The sequence below is a fragment of the Lepidochelys olivacea genome (genome assembly GCF_965140295.1).
Source record: "Lepidochelys olivacea isolate rLepOli2 genome assembly, chromosome: 15".
Lineage (NCBI taxonomy): Eukaryota > Metazoa > Chordata > Testudines > Cheloniidae > Lepidochelys > Lepidochelys olivacea.
In genome coordinates, this window is record NC_140425.1 from 32080528 (window position 1) to 32100361 (window position 19834).

A 19834-nucleotide genomic window follows, 5' to 3' on the forward strand; every position below is an offset into this window, starting at 1 on the left:
CTATGGCACTGATGACATACATACTGAATCCGCGTGCTGGTCTCGTATGGCTTTCTCTGGTCGAATGCACACTGCTAGACGCTAGAGGATACAAGTAAAGAAAAGGCCGGGGGTTAGCTACGGCTCTCGTGGCTAATGCAACTGGTGCCATGTTGGGACAAAAGCTGGGCCGTTTCTCTGCCTCTCTCATGTGCTATTGAAATGCCAGAAGCCTGGGCACATCCTTGTGATTCTCACATAGTTGATGGCACCATGTTGTCTGGTGCAGTTTAAGCCCATCACAAATGATGGTACGACCGCTCAGCGGGTGCACTGTGCTCTAAGGTTAATGCTGACAGGTTTCTCTTCGGGCAGGATGGCCCCTAATGTAATTGTGCGTGGGGTGTGGGAGCCCTGTGGATGGGAGATGGGGTCTTTCCCTCAGCTGAGGAGGAATGAGGGACTTTGGAACCTACTGAGCTGCTCTCAGATTGGTCACTACAGTGTGACGTGGGTTTGAAGCCTTTGAGAGGAACTGCTTGTCCTCATGGTTTTAGAAAGATTCAGGCTAATTCAATATAAACCCAGTGGCCAAGTTCACTCATTGGGGTACACCAGGGAGGAGTTCTGACCATTGTAGACCAGGGATAACCATTAGAGCCGTATTCCAGATGGGGCCCCATGGTCCCCTAGCCAGGCCTTGAGAAAGGCTTTAAAATGACTGTTGCTGGTCTAGGCCAGGCAGGCCAACAGTGCTAGCCTGGGCAAGTTTAAAACTAGTTTAATCTGTCATGATTTAATTGCCATGTGAACAAGGTCACTAGGGGATGAGCAGAACTTCTCTACAGAGCTTTCAGACCCTGCCGGCCTGTTGAAGACTTGACCCCTTTCAAGTCTTTCAAGCTGTGTTGCATCAAACTCTGGCTCCTACAATATCTGACCCACACAGGATTGTGACGCATGACACTTAGCTCTTCCTGACCTGTTTAAGGGATCCAGGAGTCCAGACCAGCTTGTACACCATGTAGAAAGGGATACAGATGAAGGACGATGCTCCTATGAGGTACCCCACTGAGATACTCCACTCGGGGTAGTGATAGTCAAACAGCATGAGCGGTGGCTGGTCCAGGAGAGAGCTGACTATTATAAACTGTTAGCAGATAACACAACCAACGTCAGGCGAGCACATTCATGGAACAGCGCAACAAGTCACATGCTCCACAACCACCCCTCGGCCAGTTTCAGTGAATTCACACCGGGGATGAATCTGACCTGGTGTCTCTTGTGAAGAGGGAACTGGTTAATTAGGGACATGTCAGAAGAGGACAAGTCTCCTCTGAGCAGCTAACTTGGCCTCTCTTACATGTGTCCTGTGCCACTGCTCTGCATCACACGATCTGACAAAGTGTCTGAGCAATGAAGGCTAAAGAGGCCAGTGGTTAGGCAGAGACTCCTTTCAGGCCAGCTGGGATGCCCCCACCCCTCCACCAGCAAGTCATGGGCCCTTCTGCAGTGCAAGGTACTGTGCCAGCTCCCCAGCACATGGGGGTACATTCATCCCTGGTGTAACCTCATTGAATTCCCAGGGGATCAGTTCGGGGGGATTATTTAGCCCTCGGCTTTGTGAGTTTAACGTCTTCGTTTAGGTACATTTGCAAGTGAGTTTAGCGCGAGGGAAGGGTCCTGCGCTCTCAGTCCTGGAGACAGACTCACTGTCTTTCTCCCCAGAATTGCTCCAGCCCAGGCAGCAGCAGTGCTAGCTTCTTCATTCTGCCCCACCCATGTGTTTCACCCCTGGTCTAAGAAGAGTTCAGTCTCCAGAGTCAATTCAGCCAGTGGCCTCTCTGCCTGCGCTGCCAGTAAAGGGGCCAGTTGGTGCCAGCTCTGAGGCTGGTTTTGTGATCTGTCCACCAGGAACTTGACTGAGGCCAGACTTATCCCATTCAGGCTGCCCCTGGGAGGGTCCCTTTACGGTGCTTGCATTTCAGTATCCGTCCCCCATGCCACTCCCCCAGGAATGTCAATAGAGGGCTGGCATTTTGTACACAAGCTTCATGCAGCCTGGTGGGAGCTCAGCAGCTACAACTCAGGTGCTCTGCGGACTGTCAGTGTCTCCTACTAAAGGGGAATGGCCTGGGATTGAGTTTAGAAATGGTAGTTCGTTAGTGTTTGCTGCTGGAGGAGAAGCTGTGGTTTCAGTGTGATACTTTGCTACTTATAATGTAAACAGATATTGCTGTATTGATGGAACCATCAGAACATTCACTGCAATCTCTCTCTCACACACACACACACACACATGCCTTAGAAGTCTAGGAGTTTGTTTAAAACTTCTAAGGGCAAAAAAGGAAAATAAAATACAGAATGGAGGGGCAGTAGCGTTTGGGAGAATTTAGAAAGCTAGTGTGGCGATATATCACAATGTGTGGCAATATATCACAAAGCCATTTAAAACAGCATCACTAGGTTTTTTCCTCTTGGAATTATTTGTTCATGATTATACTAGCATTACCTTGAACTCGCTCTCCAATTAAATCAAATCAGCGTACAACATCTCACCAATCCCACTGTAAATATGAATGGATTGTGCAGCCTAACTTCATGCTCTTATTTCTCAGTGATTTGTATTCTAATCTTTAACGGCTAATCTGGATTTTAAACTGACATTTCCCAGAATTATATTCCTAACACTGATCCAGTTTGTTTGTGGGGTTTTCATCAGATGAAGAAAACAGCCCTCCAGTCACATGTCTGATTGGTATAACTCAATAATTTTCCTTCTGCCTTGATGACAACCTAGAATCTCAAAGTGCTTAAAACATTAATTAATCCTCACAATCCCTCTCCCTGTGCAAAGTAGGTAATATGAATATCCTCCTCGTTTTACAGATGGGGCATTCTTTGAAGTCCAGTGAAAGGTTAGCACTTCAAAGGTGATGGATCCAGTACAAAGATGGAGTTGCATTTAAAATAGCAAACTTGGCAGATTAAGCCACAGTACATTGCAGTCTAAAGTGTCAATAGCTTTATTTTACAAGGGGGAAATGATAGGGCCAAATTCATTGCTGGTGTAAGCAGGCATGATTGTGTTGACTTTAACTGAATTGCAGCTGCCAGCTGTGAGCTTGGCCCATGGTACATAGATTCTTATGAGCCTGAGCATATATTATATGGCCTTTTCTTTGACAAATACACAGTCTCAGTGAGTAGAGACAGCATGTCATGCTCCCTTTTGAACTTAAGAGTTTCCTATTGATTTCTTGCTACCACAGACAAAGGGGAGACTTTCCATAAGCAGCCCTTCTCCCTGACACATCCAAGTGGTTTTCTCTGTCACCATGAACTGGACAGGAAACTGCATGGGCATCTATGGGTCACAGGCTGTCAGGCTGCGTGCCAGAGTTCCAGCAAGCCGGAGAGGGACTTGCGTGGTAGAAGGTTAAAGGAAAGTTGGAAACTTAATTTTTTGCTTGGGACAAATATACTCACCGCTAAAAAGGCAGGGCTGATGGCAACCCAGCAGACCTTCCAGAATATCCCTGGGGTGAAGCCCAGCATGGCTTTGACATCGTTACAGAACCTCTGAATTCCTATATGGGGAAGCAGGGGGCAGGAAAATCACAGACATGGCGTCACTGTCACGGCAGGGAGAAATCAGGCAGCACATGCAGAGCAGAGGACGTATTTAGAAAGAGTTTCATGAAAGTGCTGGGAACTGCTGCACGTGTAGGTGGCCGTCGTTGGCCCCAGCCATTGGACAATTCGTGCTCCTATAAACATTTATACACAGGGAGTCCATTGAAGTCAGTGGAACTTACTCATGTGCATGGAGTAAAGCAAGTGCGTAAGTCTTTGCAGGATCATGACCATAGGTTATTCTGGTGCATAATATAAGCCTAGTGCTGGAGAGGGATTTTTTTCTCCTTACCGTAAAACCATGACACAGCTATTGCTTCCAGTAACACCACCGCCAGAATTGAGCAACCGGCACCAAATTCCTCCAGCAGTTTGACAACATATGCTCCACCCTGGAATAACAAACACAAGCAGGCTGTAATCTTAGCGGCTCTTACATGGGAAGTGCAATGCTGAATTTTAGCCACTTCTATTGCACTAGTTTTCTCAAGCTTTCCAGTCACACTGGCGCTAACAAGCCCCATGTGCTGCTTGGGCGTGAAGGGGTTAAGAAGAAAATGAAGGAGACTTTTTTCTCTCCCTCAAGGTATTGGTTCAGGTGCCCGTCATGGGGCTGATTGATTGAGGGAGTCAGTATAAAGGGAGACTGCTGGGACACGTTAAGAGGAGCTAGATGTAAAAACAGGGAGAGAAGAGTTCTATGTTAACCCTCCACCCCGCATGGAACAGGAACATACCAACAAAGCAGCATGGGGTCTGAAAAGGAAAACAAGGACACTTCAAACTACTAGAGTGTTTTGAATGTGTCAGCAAAATAGCCGATAACGGAGAGCCAGCTGATGAAGCTTATTTGGACTTTCTGAAAGCCTTTGACTAAGTCCCACACTCAAGGAAACTAATTAGTTTTGGGCTGAGGGGTACAGCTTTGTTATGAACTGACTAAGAGACATGAGAAAAACCAATAGCAATAAATGACCCATCGTGGTTCCCTCAGGTTTGGGCTAGGACTGTTGTTTAGTATATTTATTAATGATCTGGGACATGGCATAGACAGCAAGGTAGCAAAATTTGCAAGTGACCAAAATTAGCCAAGCTAGTTGAGGGTGGAGAAAGTTGTGAAGAACTCTAGAGAGACCTTCCCAAGCCAGGTGAATGCGTGGTGCAGTGGAAATTCAATGTTGACAAATGCAAAGTCATTCTGATTGGAAAAGATCAGCTGAACTGGGCTCTATGTTAGCTGTAGCCAGTTTTCCTGGCTGAACTTTTTGCAAAGCCTGTGATGTTGGGCCTGCAGAGGAAGGAGGTAGTATCTAATGTGGCTCAGGCTTACTCACCTGTGTAAGGGTGGTGAGAGAGCCCAGAAAGCATATGGTGATGAGGCTAAGTACGAACAGCTCCCTTTGCTTTTCTAGGATGTGAGGGTATTCGTCCATTACCGCCGTGATCACAGCTTCCAGGCCTCCAAACTGCAAAAGCAGCCAGATGAGACATTGGGGTGAGCCAGAAAAATGAAGCACAGGGTGAAATTTTGCTCTTGGTGCAATCCCACTAATGTGTGTGTTGGTTCATTAGCTTCATTGGTCTTTTCTGTGATTTACACCCATGTAACAGAGAGCAAAATTTACCCCCTCCCCAGGGTTTGATTTACAATTTCCTGCACAGATGTTATCGACTGTGGGGAACATGGTTTACCATGGTTCACCCTGGTTTATTTTCACATTTTAAAAAAAATCATGAAATCTTATAATAAAATGTTCAAATGAAATGAAATTTATAGAACACGAAAACCTTTTTTTTTTTTTTTTTTTTTTTGGTGAAAACTTTTACACTTTTGTTTTTTCCCATTTTCCAACCAGCTTTACCAAAGCTCAAGTTCTTCTGGCATCTCAGGGGCTTGTAAGGAACATTGATAGGCCAAGTAACACCAAATAGAAATAGGGCCTGATCCTGAGACATGCTGAGCACCCATTGCTCCCACAGCCCACAGGGAGTATTGCTCAAGACCCAGTCCTAGTTCTTTTGAAGCCAGTATCCCACTCACATGGACTTTGGGGGAAGCAGGATCAGGCCCTTACTGAACAGAGAGGAATCAAAGACATGTTGAGTTCTTCCACACCTGGGTCATACTTAGAGAGGTACAGATGACGTATTCTTTGTTACCTTTCCTGCCCCCTCCCACCTGTGCACCCCGCCCCCCATTTTGAATGATATATAGCAGTGACCAAAAGTCCCACCCCAAAATAACCCTTCTGGGAGCGAGGGGCCTGGAATGTACAATCATGCCTTTCTTGGATCATTTTGCTCTCGCCCTATAGGGAAATCAAAGTACCTACCGTGCTGTCCAACCCCAGCGTGATCATCATGAGGAAGAATATGATGGCAAAGAAGGTAGAGCCCACCATATTTGCGATGGCCTCAGGGTAGGTGATAAAAAGGAGACTTGGACCTAGAAGGGAACATCAGGTTATGTCCTTCCATCCGGTTGCTATGAAAATAGTCTGTGATATGAAAGTCCCAGGGCATCTACTTTCTGCTCATGATGGCAAAAGCTGGAAGAAGTAAGGTGATTTTCTTCCCATGCCGGAAAAACATTTAGATGGAGATTTTCAAACGCGTGAGTGGCAGATAAATGTCTGTGAAAATCTTGCCCTTACTCATCCCTGCCAGGCATTACCAGTCCCTTCCTGGGTTGCTGGGGATTCCATCCCCTCCTGTGGCAGGTTATTCCATTTCCCAATTGACCTCGCTCTTGCTTAGTCTAATCATTTCAGCTTTGGCCATTGCTGTGTCTGTAGTCACCAATAGTGGGCACCGCACACAGTAGCTCCCTAACTTCACCCCCCATTTGTTAGCTTGCAGAGGACCATATTCTGCTTTCACTTGCAGCCGTGTGACTCCAGCACTCTGACATTTCTAGGAAAGCTCCAACCTAAGTCATAGTCTGGAATCTAAACGTTCATGCAGTGATCACTGTACGGACACACAGTATTTAAGCCCTGTGAGGTTGGTCAGAACGGTCTTTCCTTATGATACATGGGGACATTTGAGGCACAGAAAGGGGAAGTGACTTGCCCAGGGTCATACAGCAAAGCAAGGGACATAACTCAGATCTTGATACTCAGTATGCTGGTTTCACCCCCAGTCCCTAATGCATGGTTCCAGAGAGGCAGCTTGCTGATATCCAGAGCTGGCCAGGGCTAAGGGGGAAGGGTGCTATTCCAAGGCTAACAGGTGTAAGGGAGGCAAACCTTTATCTTTTGCTACATCTTCCACCTCCATATCTCTCATTTCAGCCATGTAGCCCAGCACTGTGAAAATGACAAACCCTGACAGGAAGCTGGTCAGACAGTTCACTGCGCTGGTGACAATGGCGTCTCTGGAAGGCAGAACAGGAGTGGGTGACTTGAAGGGCAAGGTATTTCAAAAACTGGTTTTGCATTTGTATTTCTAGCCCCAGTACCTAGAGGCCCAAAACCTTCCCCTTATCCCCCTCCCCAAAGAAACCATAAAGTGTAAGAGCTGTAACAGTGGGGTTCAGTTCGCTCACATCATGAGGCACAAGAGGGATTCATTCCCATGTGGCTGAGTGGCCAGGACTGCTGCTGCTTCCAGCTCTGGAGGCAGGATTCGTGTTTGGAAAGGACAACTCTGCTTGCTTAGGAATGAACAAAGAGCCGGGCAGAATCTCCTTAAGAGTCCAAGCACCACGGGGTAGGGCACCCACCGGCGTAAGTGCTGGGATTTGCATTGCACCTGGGAAGTCCAATCTCTGGGACACTGACAACCAGCCAGAGGGCTGCCCAGCCTGCTCTGTGCAGAACAGAGAAGGCTTTACACTGTCAGAGTTGGGATTAGCGCTCCGGAGTGCCTGGCCGCTCCTCTCTCAGTGAGGATCCCAAAGATTGCACATCTGGAAGTTTGGATCCTGCAGTGACAATTGGTTCAAGGCAGCCCTCGGTCCAGGTGACAGCATGGTCTCCCCCGGTGCTGGGATGAGAGCACTGAATAATTTGGGGCGGCTGGCCCTGCCTGTTGGGGGTGTGACCGATATGTGCAGAAACAGCAGGGAGGGATAGCTCAGTGGTTTGAGCATTGGCCTGCTAAACCCAGGGTTGTGAATTCAGTCCTTGAGGGGGCCATTTAGGGATTGGGGGCAAAAATTGGGGATTGGTCCTGCTTTGAGCAAGGGGTTGGACTAGATGACCTCCTGAGGTCCCTTCCAACCCTGAGATTCTACGAAACTGGTTCTTTCTGGAGGGCAGAGACAGTTCTAAGACCCACCCAGCTGAGCAATCCCATGAAAGCTCCCAGTGCCCTCTGGGAATCCACTGAAAGGTGCCTAGCTGCTTAGAAGCAGCATTCCCAGGCAGCAAAGAAGTGGCTGCCGATACCCTCCCTCATCAGTGCATGTGAGCAAGAGGGTAGCTGGAGGCCCTTGGCAGAGGCTTGGGCTCGCTGTCGTGCCGTGATGTGGCTCGGGGTGCGCTGCCTGACCACACAGGAATTGCACTTTCAGGAGTATTTTTGCTCAGGCAGAGGCCCAGCCGCCCTTCTGCAGGTGCAGTTTGTGCCTTCAGAACTTGCACCTGCACCTTTGTACCTGGCAGAGATGAACTGGGGACCCCGTTCTAAGAACTTGCTCCTCTGGTTCTTCCATTTGCACTGGGGGGAATGAGGAGCCAAAGGACTAGGATTCTCACCTGCAGGCAAGAAGGGGGGACAAGCGGCAGGCCCACCGGAGGGAGCCTGCCCTGCGCTAGCCCGTGCAGAGATGTGGCTGAGTTTTTTGCGTGTTCTGCTGCACATGGGAGGCTCAGCTCACATCCCTGCTTCTGGCTATTCTGCCAGGGTGGAGTCTGCGGTTTCTTACCGGTAACAGTTGTTGTTGAAATGGTTGTAACTGGCAAGCGCGAGAAGAACACCAAATCCTGGGCCCAAGGAGAAAAAGATCTGGGCAGCAGCATCAACCCAAACCTGGCCAAAGAAGCAGAGACACTGGTTAGACGCAGGAGACCAGGTGGATCCCAGGGGCTGTGACCCGGCCAGGAAGCCCATCTCCCAAACACACACTGGCCGCCTCCCACTCTCAGGGAGACAGTGGCAGGGGGTGTGAATCTGGGCACCACAAATAGGTCAGCTCCCTTTGCGTTCTCTCTGACTCCCAGGCCGTGTGTAACAGAGTGCACCTCTTACCGTCTGTTTCTGAAATTTGCCTTTTGCCTCATTTTGAAAGCGCAGAAAAAATTCCAGGTTGGCCAGGGTGCCTGAGGCACCATGCCTCATGTGTATGTCTGCTCTTTTCAGGACCCGTCTGCGCTGGGCAATTGCATCACTCTGGAGCATGACCAAGAGGAGTGGTGGTAACTAACATGGTATTAGACTCAACTGAGTATAGACAGGGTGTCATGTCAGCAGGTCATGGTTAGCCCCAGGGATCCACTAGCTACTCCAACGCTGAATGCTCCATGCTAGATTCTTGTTTACACTGTAGCCCCTCTGCACCATTCTCACAATGACGACAGGTGTTACGTGTGTAAATGTAATAGTTCCCATGCAGCTCAGGGACCGGCTTTAACACAATGTGAGGTCCCAGTGCAGATGAGCCCTTGGGTTGTGTGTCACATTGGTGACCCCTATTTAAATATATTTTCCTGAATACTGTTTTTGGATGTGGTTCCCTTGCTCGCCCTTGCTCTCCAATTCCTCCTGGAAGGACACCCCAGACATAGAGAGGAGTTGGGGAGACAGCTCTTCTAGGATGAAGGGAAGCAGGTGTCCTTCCAAGGGTAATTTAGCAGCAGAGAACTTGAGCAATGACACCTAATTCAGCTGCAATCTAAGCAGAGAAATCAGGATGAGAGAAGGGATGAGGATGTGAAACTGCAGTACTCCCGAACCCTCTCCTGGCATCCAGCTACACAGGGGCTTGGCTCACAGTTCCTGGAAGAAGTGATGGCTGCAGCATGATTGGCTGTGTATCTGTTTTGAAAGGTTTTAATTGGAAAGTATATCACTGATTACCTTTAATGAAAATTCTCAAGTGCAGCTCTGCACTAATTACAGACAGGAAGTCTGTTGTCAGGCCAGCTTTACAAAGATAGGGCGAAAACACAACATAAATAACACTCAACGGCAAATGAGATGGGTGATTCAATTAAAGATTTACATTTCCAAGAGCTTGTCCAGTGCGCCTCTATTTTCTGAAGGAATAATGACCCCATTACTCTCTGGGTCTCAGATCTGTGCTGGGAGTCTCTGCCAAATGAATCCGCAAGCACTAGCTGCTGGGGGGGTTGGGGTGGCATTTAAAGGCAGTTGAGGTGGATACAGCAGATGTACCATCATGTGGGAGGATGGGAGATCCAGGAGGTGCAATTAATGTCACATTAAGCACATTTAATGCTGCTGCCTGCATCATCTCCCTCTGATTGGTTGCTCTGATCACATCAGCCCCTCCCTCTGAGTCCCCCCTTCTCTACCACATTGCTTACACATTGCTTTGTCCTTGCCTTTAGACTGGGACTGTTCAGCCTATGAAAGAGACAACAAAGGGAGGATATGTTTGAGGTCTATAAAATCATGACTGGTGTGGGGAAAGTGACTAGGGATGTGTTATTTACCCCTGCACATAACACAAGAAGCAGGGGTCACCTAATGAAATTAGTAGGCAGCAGGTTTAAAACAAACAAAAGGAAGTACTTCTTGACACAACGCACAGTCAACCTGTGAAACTCCTTGCCAGGGGATGTTGTGAAGGTCAGGAGTAGAACTGGGTTCAAAAAAGAACTAGATAGGTTCACGGAGGATAGATCCCTCAATGGCTATTAACCAAGATGGTCAGGGATGCAACCCCATGCCTTGGGTGTCCCTAAATCTCTGACTGCCAGAAGCTGGGACTGGATGACAGGGGAGTAATTGCCCTGTTCTGAAGCACCTGGAACCAGCCACTGTCGGAAGACAGGATACCGAACTAGATGGGTCATTGGTCTGACCCTGTGTGGCCGTTCTTGTGTTCTTTAAGGCCCCGCATGACGTAGCCCCAGCCTGTGGCTCCAGCAGTGAAGGGCAGTATGGTTAGGGCTATGTTACCATTATGTCGCACTCAGAGCAGCGGGAGGCAACATGGCAGAAGAAGGCCCATGTCCAGTCAACACAACAACCTCCAGCCTGGCTGGTGCTGGCAGAGATCCTACACATCTGATTGTCCCTCATGTAGCCAAGACTGTTGAGTTTGGGCTGGCATGTGTGGAGCTTACCCTATGTCTGTCCATGCTATACCTGTCCTGGGATAGACAAGCAGAGGCCTGATGTCTCCAGGGCTGTCAAGCCAGCTCTGACATCACAGAAATGGTTTTAAATATAAAAATGAAACAGAGCACTGAACCTGTCTTAGCATCTTCCAGGCTCTTGGGTGGCTCCTGTGCACATCACTAAATACAACAAACCCCTGGCAGCAAGGAGTGCTCCTTAGCAGGTCAGAGCCTGTGAAGAGGCTCTGCTGGGTGTAACTTACAGCAGTGCTCATGAGCTTCTCCCAGTCGGGTCTGAGATAGAAGACGATCCCTCTCCAAGCCCCTGGCAGAGTAGCTCCCCGAACCAGCAGGATGAGGAGGACGATGTAAGGCAGCGTAGCTGTCACCCACACCACCTGAAAGGAGAGACCAGACAAGGGTTTCAGTGACCAGGAGAGACAGACGCCGGCAGCTCTTCTAGGTCACATCCAGCAAAGAATATTAATGCAGATATTTGCAGGGTTGTCACCAATGCTCTGTGTCAAATGGCCTCCCGTCTTTGTGTCTGAGCTGGTGAGAGACGAACGGAATTCAGTTTTGGTGGCCACTGTTTGGAATGATCGCTCAGCTGGGGGAGGTCAGAAAATGACTCTCCAAACCTCAGTGACGTTAGAGTCTGCGCCTGGCTTGCTGATCAGTGGTGCAGTTAGCTTAGAATGGGTTCGCTCATTGCCTTTGGCAAATGTAGGAAGTAATTTCACACCTCCCAGGTGATGCTGCACTGCTGAGAAAGGATGATAGATACAGCTTGTGGGGGGACTTAGTAACAACTTTGGCAGGGAAATAGCTAGATGGACCTCATGTAGTCTTTGCAAGACTTAGATCTTACAACTATGCATTCCCATGTCTGACCTGGGAGTAGGTGGGGGAAGTTTGTGCTCAGGGGCACGGCATGTACTGATCATTCAGATATAACAGTTGGAACAGAGGTTACCCTAATTGATCCTAACAACAACATTCTATGCTATGTGCTTATTCTGGAGGCCTGATTTGTGCTGAGCCCCCACTGACTCCAAGTGGGCACCGCACGAGCGGGCCACCACGTTTCCGACAAATCTTGTGTCAGTGAAAAATGCAGATTCAGCAACATCAAAATGTTTGGGGAATCTATGTCGGTTTGGCTGACTTGTTTCAGTTAAAAACCAGACACAGCTTCTGAACAAGTCAAAATGTTTCAATTTTTCAATTCAAAATGACTTTTTGTTTTGAAAGTTCCTTCAACTTTGTTTTTGTTTTTTTTAAATTAAAACAAACTCTTAAATGCTTGAAATCAAAGCAAAACAATTCATTCAACCCCACATAATTTTTTTCAACTTTTTGAGTCACTGAAAAGTTTAAAAAATTTTGTTTTGGGGTTGGAGTGAATTTTTTTTTTTTTACTTGCCATTGAATCAAAAAATCAGTTATCTGCACAACTCTACTCAGCACTGCTGGAAATCAGGCCAGGAGGTGTGTTTTTTGCTTCCGCTTCCCATTTATTTTTCTGCAGACTGTAGTACAGCGTACAGACAGAACCCCACAATTATGGCTGGCAAGCAAGGAGTGCCCAGTTTCAAGGGCACCTTAAATTGTTGAAAGGGACTGTATTTAGCACTGAACTGGAGTGAGTACCATCGTTGCAAGCTTTGGGGCAGTGAGAACATGAGGCAGACAGACTGTAGGAGAAAACCACCTGCATTTCTTATAGACTGTCCCATGGCGGCAGAGCAGATATGAGTTACAATATATTGGATGAATTTTGCCTTTTTTCTTTTATTTGCAGATTGCCAGGGATCAGATGCCAGAGTTCTCACGTGTGTTTATTATTGAAATGACTCCCATATTTCATGGGTGAGCAATCCTTGGGTGGCAGACCTTTGGCAATATGCAATCCCTGCTCTGTCAAGGAGTCCCATCCATTACAGCAGATCACAAGCGCAGTGAATGCGCTGTACCAAGCTCCTCTGCTGAGGTGCTTGCTTGTGAGATGCCAAGTGCTAGGGGTGTGCATCTACCCAGCAGGCCCTGAGGGTTAATGCACCAGGCTCTGCGTTAGCCGTATGATGCCTCTGCACTGAAATATGATGTTATTACTCATTCGGACGCTGCCAGGAAGATCCGGTGTGGGAGCCCTCCTTACCTTCCCTGAGGTTTTCACTCCTTTCCACAGGCTGAAGTAAACAATCGTGAAGATGAGAAAAAGGCAAAGGATAAGCTGCCAGCGGATCCCGCCAACGTCATACAGGCCACTGGATTTCTGAATCTCAAGGACCTTTCTCCTGTGGCAAAAAACCCCGGCGGCTTAGTCACTAATACAAGAAAGAGAAGGAAATGCTGAGCCATTGTCCACTGGTAGGCTGATGTAATGGTCAGATCTGACACTCTGCCCCTGACATGCACAGTCCAGAATGCCCTTCGCCAGAAGGAACATTGTCAAGCTGTGACAGACCTGTAGGAACCACGGTCGAGAGGGCAAGGCCGAAACCTAAGTGCTGGGACTCCTACATGCTGCTCTTCACCCAGTCCCTGGCTCACTGTGTATAACGGCCTCGGGTTGGCAAATCACGTAACCACTCTATGCCTCAGTTTCCCGGCATGTGAAATGAGGGTAATACTACTTACTCACCACATGGAGCAGCAGGAGCCATGTTTGTAAATCTTGCTGAGAGTCCCAAATGAAAATATAAAGCAGTGTTATTATGTGTGTGCCTAAAACGGAAATGCCAAGGATCATTCCCTCTGCTACTCTGCACAGTAGGCCCTCATGCTGAGGCGCTGTGGTGACTGGATGCCAATGAGCAAGAGATTCCCTCCTCGCCCAGTCACATAATCCACTTACATGCACTTACGTATAAAACTCTTCCGCTGGTGACTTAGAGAAGGTGGTCCAAGTCACGTTGCTCTTTCCAAAGTAGTTGGTGCAGTTGGGGGTGTTCCAGGGATTGTCACAGCTTGTCCAGGGCAGGGTACCAGTGAAGGAGGAGTAGAAATAATACAAGGCCCAGGCGATGATGGTGTTGTAGTAGAAGGAGACATATAGGGCGATGATGCAAATAGCAAAGCCAATGCCTGTGTGCAGAGAAGGGTGAGGTCTTCAGAGGAGCACATCATGGGGTCCCTGGGAACCAGGCAGTCCATGCATATTGGTTCTCTTCCACATCAGCCATGGCATCCCTGCATAACTCCATGGGACTGAGTGAGAGCTGTACACAGAGCACGGATTCCAGGGATTGGAGCTTTATTCCCATGCACTGCTAGTAGTTAGTTGTGTCAAGCCAGTTAATGAAGTTACATCTGGGATGAATTTGCCCTATTGTGACAGCTACTTATTTCTGTGGTTTTCCGTATTTTGGACACTGCTGCTTTTCGAGGAGCAGGGGAACAAGTTGGGGGAAGGGGAAGGAATCCCGGGAGTGGGGTCAGGGATCTGGGGAGCTTGGACAGCCGTGTACTGCAAGGCTCTGTGTGCTGGGAAGGAGGGGCAGTTGAGACATGGAAGAGGTGTTATCTGTGAGCTATAATATTACTGCAGATGCATCTCACAAGGGGTGACAATGTACCTACCTTCAGCAGGACTCCTATTTACCTTAATTTCTCTGGCAAAGCAGAGGACACAGCCCGTTAATGCTAAGGGAATGTTGAGTTTCCAGGGTGGGGGCAGGGTGTCTCACCTTTAAAGATGGGACAGATGCGTTTCCAGATGGAGATAGCTCCTGTCCTATGAAACTGTCCCAGGGCCAGCTCCATGTAGAAGAGAGGTACTCCTCCAAAGATGGCCATCAGAGTGTAAGGAATGAGAAAGGCCCCTGCAGAGAGACAGGCAAAACCACCACAGAACATCATGGCATCCACAGCAGCAAAGGCAGACTCACAAGCCAGCCAGGCAGGTTGGGGATATCTAGCATGTCCCCGCTCCAGGACTGAGTCACCGATCCTGCCCCTCTCTGAGCCCAGGGCAGGCACCTGGGCTCAAACCCTGCCCTACTAAAGTCCGTGGGAGTTTTCCCATTGACTTCAACAGAGCCAGGATTGCACCCCAAAGTTACAGCTGTGACTTTCCTGCTACCTCATTGACGCAGGGCTGGTTGCACAAGGGCTCTGCGCCCCTCATGGCAGCACTGGAAAAGACCTCTTCCTACACAGCCCACAACGACATCCGAACCCTGACAACAAGGGACCCATTTAGGTAGCAGACCTGCCTGCACACAGGTAGGTATGTACCAATCCCCCAGCTTCCTGGGGAGTTGATGCTGGTGGAGTTACACAAAAGGTGAATTTGGCCCATCTTCCATGCAATATGTGGGAATGTAGATGAGAGATCATTTACTGAGTGGGCTCAGTGTCTGTGGGACATACTGCAAATTCTCAACAACACTATCAGGGTACATGCATGCTTGTAACGGAGCCAATGAATCAATGTTTTCTCCCTATGAGCTGTGGTAACACACTGGCTTTTATGAGTGGTTGGATGTTCTGAAGTTTGTATGCGATTGTATCATTACTTGTACGTAAAGGGGCCCAATTTTAGCCAGGAACAGACGGATTGGCTGTAACACTGGGCAATGCAGACGATCGGAAGGGAGAGAATGAGATATTAAGCACCTTTCAGGTTTTAAAGGCTCTACAGACAAAATCCCAATGAATATGTATCGTCACTCAATGAACTCAATAATTAATGCTGTAATTTGCATTATTCATAACAATGCTGTAATTACCAGGGTTAGACTTGTGCCCACTGGATTCTTTCTAACTGGAACTGCTCTCTCTATTCATCAGAATACCCTACTGGGATTAGTTAACTTACCCCCCACGGCTCCTCTCTCTGAAAGTCCTATATCCGAGGAAATGGCTGTTTTATACTACCCAGTGCACATGTGGGGTTTTCCTTTAGATGAATGGTCACTGGCAAGGGGTCATGTAGGGAGATGTGGGTATCACATGAGTTCCTGTGAATGTGAACAAGGGACATTTAACTCCTTCTGCTCAGGAAGGTACATGACAAGGTGGGGGTGAACCTGCAAAGGTGTAGGGTTCCTGCTTGGATCAGCATCCAGAAATCTGGATACTTCTCGAAACTATCTAAGCCCCCTGCAACTGCAGACTCAGGCTGGGAATCCAAGAGCGAGGACTCATTAAACACATTTTCCAATATGCCAGTGTCGCACTGACCCCAGAAAGCTGGAAGACAAGGGCGAAAATGCCTGCTCAGCAGCTGAAAGGCTGCAGTGGCATCAGATCCGTGCAAGTGGAGGCAGTGAAGGAAAGTGATCTGGATCCCAAGGGAATTCATGGCTATTCATCCCCACCATTGCCCCACTCCCGGGCCACAGGATGAGCTACCACAGCAGCCAGCAACAGGGACGGTGTCTTGCTAGATGTCTGTACAGCCCCAAGCACAATGGGAACTGACCCTGAGCACAACTGTAATTTAAACCATAGCGGTGGTAACATGAGGTCATGTAACCAATGACGCTGGGTCTCAAGGGGGAGGAGAATGGAAGAATTGTACTGAACTCTCAATTTACAATCAGAACAGGCATAGCCACGCGGCAACCGGTGCAGATGGGATATAGAGCTTGGTTATTATTGGCTCAGCTGGGTCGTACCATTTAAGCACAGCCCGGAGTGAGGGGCAGGGCAGAGCTGCGCTGAGCAGGGGAAGCAATGGGAAGCATTGTACCTTGCAGATACAGAATGCCACCCAGAGCTCCCAGGTCTACAAAGGCTGAACCTGTGCAGGATGCAGCTTATTACTCCCCAGGAGGATGCCCCAAGGGGAAGGGAAGCTCTGACTCCATCCCCTTTTGGAGCTCTGTGCACAGGAGCATGGGCTTATAGATTCCCTCATGGTGTCAAAAGACTGACTCCAAACCTCAGTGGTGTCAGGCAAGGGCAAGAGAGCGGGAAAGTGAAACGGTTTGTAAAGGGGAAGGCTGCCAGCCCCTGCTCTGCACAGCACAAAGAAAACAACCAGCACCTGACAAAGTACACGGCAGCCCACACTTCTTTCAGCTCCACTGAGCAGTCTCATTCTTGGTAAGCTGGGGAAGGATGCTTCAAAACCATGCTCTCTCTTCTGACCGGGTCCTTTCAAGCATGAGCAAACTGCAACAACTGGGCAGGAATAAATGGCATCCCGCGCCCAAACACGAGCATCCGTTGCCACTGGCCACCTTTTGTAGAAGCCAGGTCAGTCTTTCCTAGCAGGATTTCTGACCACAGATTTCAAGCACTAATCACAAAAGCTGCACTTGCTGCCCCAGCGGTGTCAGAGTGTCCATTAGCCCGAAAGGGGATGATGCTGTTTAGTGGCTGGCTGTTTTCAGTGACTGTAACTCCACCCTTTACTGCTGTCAGTTGGAGAGGCACAAACAATCCTGTGTACAATGGTGTCCCTAGCCTCTGTTTGCCAGAAGCTGATGATGGGCGACAGGGAGTAGATCACTTGATTCCCTGTTCTGTTCATTCCCTCTGGGGCACCTGGCATTGGCCACTGTTGGAAGACAAGACACTGGGCTAGATGGACCTTTGGTCTGACCCAGTATGGCCGTTCTTATGTTTTTATGTACAACTAGGACCCCAGAGCGCCTCTTAAAGGAGCTAGAAACTAGGCTGAACAGCCTGTTGCTTGAAATCTGTATTTGATATCTTGCCAGGAGCAATGACCCCCCCCACCCCCCCGACAAGTACTGCTGCAGCAATTCGTGTGCGTCCTACTGGAGGTCAGCAGGAATAGTCGCATGAAATGCGAACAGAGGCATAGAAGGATTGAGACCTGGTTCACGACAGTCTCTCTAGCCTGCTCTGTATAGAATCTGATCATTTGCCAAGGGAGAGAACCAATGCTGGGCACCTCTCTCTGCAAGGAAGGCAAAGGCTGCAAACTCCTGACGGAAGCAAGGCTGTGCTAGCTGCCGTTGCTATTTGCTACTTTCAGGGAGCGTTTTAAATGTTAATAAAAAAAGAAACGTGTTCACAGTAGACAGAGTTTGAAAGTTTCCTCTTACTTTGTAGGTAACTTGCAGCCCACAACTGTAACAACTGACACCGCATTCAATTTTCTGGAGGGAGAGAAGCTCAGAAACTGGCTTTTGTGAAAGCAGAGGGTTGGTCTTGGAAGGAGAGCTTAGGGAATGGCCTTTTCTTGAGAGTGCAAATAGTTCTGTAAGTTCTATTGTGTGACAAAAGCAGAATGTCTGCGAGGAAGGAAAGCCAGTTAAAACACAATTACTTTTATTAATGTATATTAGGAGCATAAGTGACGAACCAATCAGATCTGATGTGTGCTCTCTCTCTCTCTCTCTCTCTCCCCCCTCTCTACTTCTCTCTTTGTGCCATTTCCTCTTTCTTTCCTTTATTAAAGACACCCTGTGATTGTTTTGACAGTTTTATTAAATGGCTTTACTTTTATATTTACTTGGCACATTTAAGAAAAATATGCTCAGGCCAAATTGACCAGCAAGGAGCTAATGGCTGCCCTCAGTTTCACTGGGGTTAATCCAGAATAACTCCATGGATTTCAGTGTAGATATTTTGGATCTACATGGCTGAAATGGAGATCAGAATCCAGCCTGCAGTGTGTAGCCTGGCATTAATTATTTTCTTCTAATTTGCCATGCATGAAGGTGTGATACCCAAATGGCCATGGCTTTTGGCAGTGGAATCCACTGTGTCTTCTGCAAACAACACAAAGTCTTCATTTTCACTTTCTTAAAAAGGATTTTTCTACTCTTGTTTATTTAAAACAGTTTGTTTGCTCATCAGTTGCTGGAAACCTGTTCTAAAATCAGGATTCTGGTTTGTCTTGAACTTTCAGGTAATTATTTCTATCAGAAAGAAATAATCGGAATGTTTAATTAATTGGTTGAACTGCTGAAATCTGTTTTATTTAGTTCTGAAGGCTAGTACCATGGACAGCTCCTTAAGGAGCTATTTGGCTTTATTTTTCAAGCCCATAACCGTGCTAGCCATACACCTGTAACCCTGCACAGTCATCTTAAAGCAAGGATGTTTTGGACATTTGAAGTTATGATCTTAAAATGTAAACCATCACAAGTGATCAGTTTCTCAAACTGGGAAGACTGCAAAGTTAACAACAACCACACAGGATTTGATCTTTTTGGTCCCATTTGTCATTTGCCGTTTTCTTTTTTAAAAACTTCTATATTAACCATAAAAATTGCACTTCCCCCCCATATTCACAAATTCACACCTCTAATCTCACGAGGATCAGCATTGCTGGAAAGATATTTAAAATAAGAGCAGGTAAAACAGGAAAGAGAGACAAATCCCAGCAGAAGTTTTGTCATTCACTGAACTTTCTGGGTTCACAAGAAATGCTGTAAGAACCAACTAAACAAGAAAGAAATAATACATTTTTAAAATTTGAAAAATAAAAAGTCACTTTCTTTTCTTTAGAAGAGGATTACAAAAATAAAGCTGTGTCCTTACCCCCTCCGTTCTGATAACAGATATAAGGGAACCTCCAGACGTTGCCCAAATCTACAGCAAATCCAATCACTGATAAAAGAAAATCCATTTTTTTGCTCCACTTGTCCCGGGAATCCATTTGGGTCATGAGCAACACAGGGTTGGCAGTGTGGCTGGGGTTTGTTTTTATATCCTGTCTGGGAAGGCTATCCGCTTGAATTGGAGAGTTTTGTTCTGACATTCTGCCTCTGATGCAAATCCTGCAGGATTCAAGCTGAAGAAGTTTGAGAAGGGAAGGATTTTTTATGGCTCATGACAGCTCCAAGGAGGGGAGTGTCACACTGACTGGGCTTCTCCACCTCCAGCCTGGAAATCCACACCAGGAGAGAGGAGCCATAAGAAAGACCCATCCTTTGATCAAAGGCAGGAGGGGGAGTAGAGAAAGCATTTCATTTAGAGCATATCACTGAAATGCTGGGACCAACTGTATAGTGCTGGTGTTTTAACAGGTTCTCTTT

General features: G+C 47.7%; 1 protein-coding gene across 1 annotated transcript; it reads right to left on the reverse strand.

The window, feature by feature from the left end:
- LOC311531472 (sodium-dependent serotonin transporter-like) lies at window positions 1-19455 on the reverse strand (the record flags this gene model as incomplete). Its single annotated transcript, XM_084648855.1, has 13 exons — window positions 1-81; window positions 962-1129; window positions 3469-3569; window positions 3908-4007; window positions 4950-5081; window positions 5949-6061; window positions 6864-6991; window positions 8486-8589; window positions 11129-11263; window positions 13027-13165; window positions 13736-13955; window positions 14558-14716; window positions 19338-19455. 13 exons carry the CDS (start codon window positions 19453-19455, stop codon window positions 1-3), a joined length of 1698 nt encoding a protein of 565 aa, XP_084504981.1.
- Window positions 19456-19834: the final 379 nt, after the last annotated feature.